The sequence below is a fragment of the Acomys russatus genome, chromosome 13 (assembly GCF_903995435.1).
Source record: "Acomys russatus chromosome 13, mAcoRus1.1, whole genome shotgun sequence".
NCBI classification, from domain to species: domain Eukaryota; kingdom Metazoa; phylum Chordata; class Mammalia; order Rodentia; family Muridae; genus Acomys; species Acomys russatus.
The window spans coordinates 50,945,912-50,956,366 of NC_067149.1; the positions used below are offsets into that span (position 1 = coordinate 50,945,912).

The 10,455-nt window shown below is 51.4% G+C and overlaps 1 protein-coding gene and 1 non-coding gene across 7 annotated transcripts; one reads left to right on the plus strand and one right to left on the minus strand.

Annotated features, from left to right (window-relative positions):
* Positions 1-1,006: 1,006 nt before the first annotated feature.
* Cops7a (COP9 signalosome subunit 7A) lies at positions 1,007-9,844 on the minus strand. Of its 6 annotated transcripts, none has more exons than XM_051155355.1 (8): positions 9,686-9,844; positions 9,008-9,212; positions 6,656-6,731; positions 6,374-6,462; positions 5,002-5,204; positions 2,634-2,739; positions 2,361-2,512; positions 1,007-1,327 (listed from the first exon to the last, which is right to left on the minus strand). In XM_051155355.1, exons 2-8 carry the CDS (start codon positions 9,167-9,169, stop codon positions 1,279-1,281), a joined length of 837 nt encoding a protein of 278 aa, XP_051011312.1. In that variant the 5' UTR covers positions 9,170-9,212; positions 9,686-9,844; the 3' UTR covers positions 1,007-1,278. The 6 variants fall into 6 exon arrangements, with proteins under 6 accessions (XP_051011312.1, XP_051011311.1, XP_051011310.1 ...); XM_051155354.1 differs by having other exon boundaries at positions 9,658-9,818; XM_051155353.1 differs by having other exon boundaries at positions 9,572-9,723.
* Positions 8,385-8,488, plus strand: LOC127197830 (U6 spliceosomal RNA). Its single transcript, XR_007831786.1, has one exon. It is a non-coding gene; the product is annotated as a U6 spliceosomal RNA (small nuclear RNA).
* Positions 9,845-10,455: the final 611 nt, after the last annotated feature.

Genomic DNA, 10,455 nt, shown 5'->3' on the forward strand with positions numbered 1-10,455 from the left:
GGAGCACTGGGACTGTAGCCACACCCTACAGAATCTACTGTAGACTCTGGGGATCTGAACGCTGGCCCTCAAGTTTGCACAGACATGTCCACGGAGCCACGCCTCCCTCCAGCCCCGGCTTCATCATGCGTGTGAGCTCTGGACTCCATGATGATTTAGAGTGGGACACCTAAGACTGCAACACAGGAGGGGTCAGCACATGTGCACATGCGTGTAGTTGGTGTGGTTCTTGTTTAGAGGACATAGAATCCTTAACCTTTGAACAAATTTCATGATTAAAACCTGAGCCCTACACAGGCATAGTGACACACCATTAATTCCAACACTTGGGAGGCAGAGGCCAGCCTGGCCTACATAGAGACTTCCAAAGACAGCTAGGGCTACATAGAGACCCTGTCTTGAAAAACAAAACCAAACAAAACCCAGCTGATCCCTCACTATTTCCCTCCCTTTCCTTGTGCTTTGAAAGAAGAAACTCTTGGTGCATCAAAACCACACTGCGCTCTTCCTGAGGGATATGGACAGACCCTTCCCTCCTTAGGAATGAAGTCAGACAGTTCAAACCCAACTTGAGATTTTAGAACTGTTAAATGTAGAAGCAGGATCTGGAACCAAACTCCAAGAAAAGATAACTAGACACCTTTAACCCCAGCATTCTGGAGGCAAGGCAGGTGGATCTCTGTGAGTTGAGGCCAACCTGGTCTACATAGTGAGTTTCAGGACAGCCAGGGTTACACAGAGACCCCATCTCAAAAAACAAAAACAAAAAAACCAAACAGAGAAGGGAGAGAAAGAGAGGAATTTGTCCTAAATCACCAGCTACAGAAGAGCCAGGCCCAGGTGATACTGGACCACTAGGCCCCTCAAAGCCCGCCTTCACACTTGGCCGAGGGTTCCACTGCCCCCACGTTAGCACTCCCGTCTGGGAAGCAAGCAGCGCTCCAGGCCAGTCTCTGGCCTACATACATCTTGGGAAACTCTAATTTGGACAAAAGGGACAGAGACCAACAAATCTAATAGTTTTATGTGCTTTCAATGTGAAAATTCAAGTCCACTACCAACACCTCCCCTTGAAATTCTATGAGGTAAAAAACCGACTACACTGCAGGTCCTTGAGCAGGGACAGTGACGGTCAGTCTGCATCTCCACTGTTAGGACATGGTGGTGCTCAGTAGGTGCCCATTACTTCTGAACATGGGCTGAGGTATGGAGCAATCTGTCCAGGGTCTAGGCCTCCTGGCTGCTAGGCCAAGAGTCTGCAACAGTGTCTGGTTCTTTTCACTTTCCAGCACTTGGCTGCAGAGTGGACTGGGGGTTAGTCTTCTCCCTGTTAACAAACATCAAAGACAGAAGAGGCCCAGTTCCTGGCATTTTTGTACATAGATTTCGCATAGATTTATTTCTGTGTCATGTTATATATAGACCTATTCATATATACCTTTTTTCAATATACAATCTATATTCCCTTCCCCACCAAAACTACAGGAGGAGACATAAATCCTTCCAGGATTTCCACTGGGCTTCCTAAGGTGATCAGCTAACAAAGAAACATTTCTTAACATCCCAGAATACTGTCCTCAGGCCCCGGGGTCTGAAGCAGCAGTACTCCCAGGCCCAAGGAGACGAGAGAGGACAAGAAACAACTGTAGTGCGATGGGTTCTGGGATGATAATGTCCAGCAACTCCCAGAATGGCAGACTGGCTCCAGAGCTCTAAGGCTGGGATGAAGGTGGAGACCCCCTTCCCCACGGCTTTTCAGATGCAGCCCAATAGGCAAGGGGAAGGAGGAGGAGCTGCAGATCAGGCATGCAGGGGTAGGCATGGCAGAGACACCGTGGGTGGTGGAGACAGCACCCTCCACAGGACTGCCAACCTGCTCAATGATGGGAATAGGCAGAAACAGTGCTGAGGGAAGAAAGATAAGAGCAAGCGTGGTGGGGGAGAGGCAATGGAACACATTCACAGTACCAACATAACGTGACCTGTGCTGGCCTCCTCCCTTAGGAGGATGTGCCTTATGCTTGGGGGTAGAGGAGATGAAAGGTCATGAACTAGGATTATCAGCTGGCCAGGGGCACAGGAAGGCTCTCTGAGGACTCCTAAGGGGTAGGCAGGTAGGCAGCTGGGACCCCACATTCCCAGGGAAGAAACAAGTCCTTTCAGTTCGACTTGGACCAAATCTTGGCGCTCCCTCGGAGTCTGGCAAGGGGAAGAGAGAAAGAGGGGATGCAAAGGGTTCCCTAATTCCTGGAGGACACCCCCATTCCCAACCCCATGCAATGACTAAAGCAAGTGGAGCAGCCAGGTCCCTGTGGTAAAAGTGGGGTACCCAGAAACAAGCAGCTCCCACATGGGCTCACCCCTTGCCCTTTGAGGCTTTCTTGCTGGGCTGGCGCTGATTGGTGCCAGAAGCTGGTTCTCTCAGTTCTGTCAGATGCTGCTCGGGGTCTTGAGAAGTGGCTGCAGCCGCCGCTGCTGTTGTAACTTTAATGGTTTTTTTAAGGTTGGCAACCTATCAGGATAAAAGGAGGTTACAGACCTGACAGGTCCTGGTTATTTTATCAGTCGGCCTCAGGCACAGCGCAGGTGCCAGGCTGGGGAGCAGCAGCCCAGCACATTCCCTGCCTGCTTACCTCACTCTCGATCTGCTGCTTCAGGCCCAGCTGCTGCTCCTTGTGCTGGTTGGCACGGCTAACTTGCTCTTCAATGCCTGACAACACAACCTCACAGCCTACACACCTGTGGGAACCAGGGCAGATGAAACGTGTCAGCAGGAGGAGGCTGTGATCAGACTCAAACAATTCAAAAGCAACCTCGAAGCTAGACTGGAAACCCTTGCCTGAGCTGGGAGCCCTCACCAGGGCACCTGGGAACCAGCTACAACAGTCTTCGTTTTCATCAGCAAAAACCCCGGAGCAGGATAAGAAAAGGACAAGAAGTAGTTGAGTGATAAGTACAATATGGGTGGGATGTGTGCTGCAGAAATGGCTCAGCGGTGGAAAACATATATTGCTCTTGCAGAAAACCCCAGTTTGATTCCCAGCACCCCCATCAGACTCCATGGAGATCTGCCACCTCTGGCCCCTGTGAGCACCTGCACTCTGCAGCAAACCAACCTCTCAACCACACACACCCCCTAACAATAGTGAACATAGAGCCGAGCGTGGTGGCGCACGCCTTTAATCCCAGCACTCGGGAGGCAGAGGCAGGCGGATTGCTGTGAGTTTGAGGCCAGCCTGGTCTACAAAGTGAGTCTGGGACAGCCAAGGCTACACAGAGAAACCCTGTCTGGAAAAAAAAAAAAAATAGTGAACATAAATTAAAACAGCAAGATGAGACTAGGAACCAGAAACAAACTAAGTGCCAGGCATGGTGGTGTGCGCAGCGGTGCACATATGGTGGTGTGCGCAGGGGTGCACATATGGTGGTGTGCGCAGAGGTGCACATATGGTGGTGTGCGCAGCGGTGCACATATGGTGGTGTGCGCAGGTGTGCACATATGGTGGTGTGCGCAGTGGTGCACATATGGTGGTGTGCGCAGCGGTGCACATATGGTGGTGTGCGCAGTGGTGCACATATGGTGGTGTGCGCAGGTGTGCACATATGGTGGTGTGCGCAGTGGTGCACATATGGTGGTGTGCGCAGCGGTGCACATATGGTGGTGTGCGCAGGTGTGCACATATGGTGGTGTGCGCAGGTGTGCACATATGGTGGTGTGCGCAGTGGTGCACATATGGTGGTGTGCGCAGCGGTGCACATATGGTGGTGTGCGCAGTGGTGCACATATGGTGGTGTGCGCAGTGGTGCACATATGGTGGTGTGCGCAGCGGTGCACATATGGTGGTGTGCGCAGGTGTGCACATATGGTGGTGTGCGCAGCGGTGCACATATGGTGGTGTACGCAGTGGTGCACATATGGTGGTGTGCGCAGTGGTGCACATATGGTGGTGTGCGCAGTGGTGCACATATGGTGGTGTGCGCAGCGGTGCACATATGGTGGTGTGCGCAGTGGTGCACATATGGTGGTGTGCGCAGCGGTGCACATATGGTGGTGTGCGCAGCGGTGCACATATGGTGGTGTGCGCAGTGGTGCACATATGGTGGTGTGCGCAGCGGTGCACATATGGTGGTGTGCGCAGTGGTGCACATATGGTGGTGTGCGCAGCGGTGCACATATGGTGGTGTGCGCAGCGGTGCACATATGGTGGTGTGCGCAGAGGTGCACATATGGTGGTGTGCGCAGCGGTGCACATATGGTGGTGTGCGCAGTGGTGCACATATGGTGGTGTGCGCAGTGGTGCACATATGGTGGTGTGCGCAGCGGTGCACATATGGTGGTGTGCGCAGCGGTGCACATATGGTGGTGTGCGCAGCGGTGCACACCTATAATCTTAGTACTGGGAAGCAGAAGCAGAAGGATTTTGAGTTCAAGGCCAGCCTGGGCTACGTAGTGAAATCACAATAAAGTTAGACAGGAATACAAAGACGAAAAGGAAAATGAGACCCATGGCCTGTGGTGCCATTTTACTAAATTTAGCCTAAGACAGTGACAAGCTTCCCATTAGGAACCCTCAAGAAACTGGGCAATGGTGGTGCACGCCTTTAATCCCAGCAATTGGGAGGCAGAGGCAGAAGGATCTCTGTGACTTCAAGGCCAGCCTAATCTACAAATATAGTTCCAGGACAGCCGGGGCTACACAGAGAAACCCTGTCTTGAAAAAAAAAAGGGGGAGGGGGGTGGAGAGATGGCTCAGTGGTTAAGAGCACTGTTTGCTCTTCCAGAGGTTACAGTGGCTCACAGCCATCTATAATGGGAACTAATGCCCTCTTCTGGTCTATAGGTGTACATGCAGGCAGAGCACTGTACATAATAAATAAATAAGTAAACAAGGCCCTCTTTGAGCCTGTTCCCTCAGAAGCCTTTGGAGGAGAGCACTGGCTTCTCTTCTCTCCTCCCAGGTTGATCCTCCACAGCCCAGTCACGGTCTGGCAAGTTCTCACCACTCCTGCAGGGTCCGGGCGATGGCACTAAGGTCCTGGCGCTGGATGTCCCGCCCAATGCTGTAGTCAACCTCCAGCCGCTGATTGCGCTGGTCCAGGGAGCCGCGAAGGACGTCAGCGTACACAGCCTCAATCACAAGGTCCTCCAGCTGGCGCACATTCCGAAGGGCCAGGGCCTCCAGTAGCACTGCATACGGGATACACTGGGTCCAGGGGTCAGACCAGGATTTGTGGGGTTCAAAAGCAGAGAAGGACTTCCCAGAATCCTCTTCCCTTTCTTCCCCATTCCTCCACTCCTATACCCAAACCATTTCCTAGACGATGTTGGTTCTAAAGCAAAATGTATTAGAGCCTCAAAAACACCATCAGAAAAGGGCAAATTTTGTTTTCCTTTCTTTTGTTTTATGGTATTTTGACACAGGGTCTCATTTTACAGCCCAGACTTGCTTGGAACTCACTATGTAGTCTAGGCTAGACTTGATCTCACGTTAATCCTTCTGCTTCAGACTCCCAAGTGCTGGGTTCCAAGAGACAAGACACCAGACTCAAAAAAGACTCTCTCTCTCTCTCTCTCTTTTGTTTTTTTGTTTTTTGAGACAGGGTTTCTCTGTGTAACCTTGGCTGTCCTGGACTCTTTGTAGACCAGGCTGGCCTCGAACTCACAGCAATCTGTCTGCCTCTGCCTCCTGAGTGCTGGGATTAAAGGCGTGTGCCACCACACTCAGTAGGACAATGTTAAGAACATGACAGATGTTCCCCTGTTGTGTCTCCCTCCACAGCACAGTGAGGAGCCTGACACCTTGCTGGTGCCGTTCCTCTGGTCACAACTCAGGGTGCTGTACTAGGTCAGCTCTACATCATGGTGTCTTCAGCTGCTGTTTAGCGCTTAGACTTAGCAACAGTGCAAACTGGCATTGCCCCTGAGGACTCCACCACCAGGACCTGAGACCAGCAGAAATCACCAGGCCTCAATCTACTTAGTACTGGGGTGACGTAATGTAATGAGGGACAGGCAGGGCACACAGCACACACAGGTGCATCTGCTCACACAGGGTTCATTCTAGCAAACACAAGCCCAGCGCTTGCTGCACAGGAAAAGAACCCCATTTCCAGCCCCGAGGCTTTGCTGGCCTGGAATTCTCTATGGTAAGTGAGAAAGGATCAGCCTCCTACTGGCTATTTTGACCCCAAACACAAAATAGGATAAATGAGAACTTAAGTTCAAGTTGAGTGACTGTTGGCGTGAATGACTGCAGCAGTGGGGTTCTGTTTGACACCTAGTCAAGGGGGGGGGGGCAATGGCTCTTCTGGGCCAGACATAAAACAAAATGCATCTAGTTTTGGACTGGTAGGTCGCAGGACTGTCACTCACCTTGACTTTGGCAGCCAGAGTGACGACTGACAGATGTCGAAGCTTGTTCTTCTGAGCCTCGGTAAGTGGGGGAAGATTCCTGGCTTCAGCTAGGCAGAGGGACAGAAGACCCGGAATCTTAGTTTTAGCAGCTTCCTATAAGTTGTCTGCACCAATACGGTCTCACATTGCCCAGGTTCACTTATGGCGTCTAAGTAGGGCATGCCAGGAAATTTCTTCCTAGTCTCTCCCAAAACCACCCTTTCCTGTCTCCATAGCTCCACAGCTCTGGCCCCTATTTACCTAAGTAGTCAGCATAGGTCCCATAGGCGAACACTGTGAGCAGCCGGAACGTGGAGGCAAAGTCGCTTTCTGCCAACTGCAAGAACACAGGGGAAGAAGTGACAGGAAGGTCCTCTTTCTCTTTTTTCTTTTCTTTTGAGACAGGGTTTCTCTGTGTGTAGTCTTGGCTGTCCTGGACTCGCTTTGTAGGCCAGGCTGGCCTCAAACTCACATAGATCGGCCTGCCTCTGCCTCCCGAGTGCTGGGATTAAAGGCGTGCACCACCACACTGGCTGGAAGGACCTCTTGTGAACTCAACTTTCTGACCCCATCCGTCCCAACAGTACCTATCCTCGTCCATCAAGGGCTCATGTCTGCCTCTAGGCCTTTGCACTGCTATGCATCTAATTCCTACTGAGTCAGCGTTGAGAACATTCAGTGTTCAGAGTATCTCTCTCTCACTCACATACCCACACACCCACACCAGACACTGTAAACTATGTTGTTGTGGCCCTTGGAGGGTATAGTTTGTGGCCTCTGCTTCTCCATGTCCTCATAGTGAGGTGGTCTTACGCCATCTATTAGCATCTCTCTCCTATCACCGCCCACTCATCCTAGTCCGTCATCTCTGCAGGGTCTCCCCTAACAGTGTCTTTTAACAAGGTATAGACCCAGCATCTGCTCGCCTGTAAGGACCAGCAGAGCTACAGCCCTCAAAGTAAATCCTTGCTAAATGACCGACCTACATTTCTGTCCATTTATCTGATCTCTTTAACTGGAATGCAAGCTAGGAATGCTTTTGCTTTGCCTTAATGACAAGCTTTACTCCACTGTAGATAAAACTGGCAGCAAAAGATAGCCAGTTTTCTGTTGAGAAGCAATCCAAAAAACATTATATCACCCGGTCCAGCCACGCGCTAACACTTGACTCAGTCTAGCCACATGCAGCTGTCAGCCTCTCATGACACAGGCTGGCGCCTCAGTATCGGCAGTCCACTTGCTCTACACTTTAAGCTCTTGACCCGGCCATTTCTGTTAATGGTTCTCTTTGCTGTGTTCGTAGCAGATTGACTTTGTCTTTGGGAAGAAGACAGTGTCTTCAGTACTTACCCTAAATGACTTGGTGTAAGTGACACTTGGGGAGGTAACATAGTGTGAAAATTCTTTCCAGTTTTAGACTTTAGACTTTCTCACAGTTTTACTTCTGTAATTGTGAGGGAAGTGCTTTTTTAGTGTTTTTCCTCTTTGCAGCTCTGAGAACGGAACCTATTGAGAGCCTTCCATACTAGAGCCAAGGGCTCTTTCACTCAGATACAAACCTACTCCTTTTTGAGATGGAGTCTAAGTTGCCCAGGCTGAACTAAAATTTATGATCCCCCTATCTTTTAATTCCAAGCTCTGAAACGGCGCCCAAGGTGCTACAAGTGCCAGGCAAGCACTATCAGCGGAGCTGTGGGACGGTTTGCATCATCATTTTTAACAGAAACCTGAGACTTACAAGGTTTCTCTGATCAAGGTAACATGATTTTTTTTATTCTTGTTGTTTTGGTTTTTGAGACAGGGTTTCTGTGTAGCCCTGGCTGCCTTGGAACTTGCTCCATAGACCAGGCTGCCCTCGAACCCAGAGAGCCGCCTGCCTCTGCCCCTCGAATGCTGATGACATGATATTAAGAGGTACCATGCTGGTGGACAAGCTGGAACTTCCAAGTATTCTGAAGGACATGATCTTTTGCTTAATAATTAAACATGTGTGCTTGTTTCAGCAGGACATATACTAAAATTGGAACAATACAGAGAATAGCATGGCCCCCAAACAAAGGGGACATGCACATTTGGAAATCGTTCCATATTCTTTTCCTCCTCCTTTTTTTTTTTCCCCCCTCCAAGACACAGTTTCTCTGTGTAGTCCTGGCTGTTCTGGAACTCACTCTGTAGACCAGGCTGGCCTCGAACTCACTAAGATCCACCTGCCTCTGCCTACCAAGTCCTGGGATTAATGGTGTGTACTATTGCCAGGCCTATATTCTTTTTAAAAACAAAAATCTGCATACGGCATAAACTGGATTGCCCCAAGCTCAAGGACAGTCCAGATGATGACAACTGCTAGTTTAGGGCAGCCAGAGGTACACAGTGAAACCCTGTCTCAAAAAGGCTGTGTGTAAACGGAGGGGGACAACCACATTTACAGACCCCTTGCCTCTGAAGAGAAAGGAAGCCTCGATTACTTATTTTTTTTCCACGTTGAGAGTTGGTGATCATTACTCTCCCTGTTCACCTGGGTGGTTGGTTGGTGGTTACAAAACCATCCCATCCATTCTTGGGGGAAACCGTGGCTCCAAGGTTCTCTGTGTACTACCCAGGCAAGTAACCCACCTCTCTAACATTGGGCATATCCAGCAGTTCCCCAAACACGTAGACACCAGGGGCCTCCAGCACCTGGTGGATGAGTGTGGCCAGGGCTGCCCCCTTAGCCGACTTGGCAAGGAGCAGAAACTGCTCCTGGTTCTGCCCTGTCACCTTCACCTCCGCACTCATGGCTGCACGGAGGGGCGGGGCTCTGGTCTCGAATTGCCTGGAGCTGCAAGGAAAGAGGAACGTGAAACTAGAGGTCCCTGAACCCTGCCACGGTGGTCAGCTCAAAGCCAGGGAACGGCACTCAAAAGGTACTAAGCCATTTCTGCAGTGAGAAATCAGGTCAAAAGGTCTTAAAAATGGACCTAGGATTCCTTAAAGCTAGCCACATCCTGGCTGCCACGCCCACCCTCTCCCCCGATTAGGGGGCCCTAGTCCCAAGCCCCACCACGTGCACCCCATTGAGCTCCAAGACGGAAGCGGCGGTGAGGCAAGCGGTGACACATTGTATCCACCCCAACGACGACGACGCACCCCCAGCTCCGAACTCATGTCCAGCACGTGCCCGCAACCACGTGACCTCACCTCCACGCTCCTCACTCGTGGCTCCACCCCCTCCCTTAAAGAGGTAGCCCAGGGAGAGCGAGTGCGTGCCCAAGGCCGGGTCGTACCCTGGGACAGACTGCGACCGACAGCTACCTGGAAGCCTCGTTTTCCAGCGCACGGGGCGGGGCGGCCTCTCCGTCACCTCCGGCAGCTGCTCCCCGCCTTTCCTGCCACCCTCCCTACAAGGTCGCTCTAGCCACTCGCTCTATGGCCAGTTTCCGGCCGTACTTCCGCTGCCGGGAGGCGGGTTCCGGGCGGCTATGGCTCACTTCCGTTTTCCGTCCGCCGGAGATGCGAGCCTGGAGCGTACTTTCCTCCCTGTAGATAAAGCTTTTTTGGTGCAAGAGCGGTGGATGCGGGGTGCAGAGAAAACCTCAGCTCCGTGGAGGTCCTGAGTAGCCCGGTCTCCCGGGAGGTGCGGGAGAGGAGGGGAAGCAGGCACGGAGCTCCCACGGCGACGTAAGCTTTAGTGGAAGGCAAGAAGACAGAAAAATGGGGAAAGAGGAAGGAAACGTGACTAGAAGTTAGCGGTAGAAATAATTTGGGTAGCTCAACCACTCATTTTTTTTAAGTCTTTCGAGACAGTTTCTCTGTGGCCTTGACTGTCCTGCTCGCTTTGTAGACCAGGCTGGCCTCGAACTCACAGCAATCTGCCTTCCTCTGCCTCCCGAGCGTCCTCCACCACCGCTCGGCTAACCATCTTTTTTAAAGAGCGGAAGAAAAGTTTAAGAGCTAGAGGAGGCAGGAATTCAAAACCAGCCTCAGGTAACTAGCAAGTTCCAAGCCGATCTGGCCTACAGGAGAGAACCTGTCTCAAAGGAAAACAAAACACCAAATGATGGGGTTGGGGGTGGTCAGACTTG

Excerpts from the sequence above, each read along its gene's own strand:
- Cops7a (XM_051155351.1), bottom strand. Across the intron at positions 5,205-6,373 it reads CTCTGGCTGCCAAAGTCAAG|TGTATCCCGTATGCAGTGCT; the intron begins GTGAGTGACAGT and ends CCCTGGACCCAG. Across the intron at positions 2,513-2,633 it reads AGCAGCAGATCGAGAGTGAG|GTTGCCAACCTTAAAAAAAC; the intron begins GTAAGCAGGCAG and ends TTATCCTGATAG.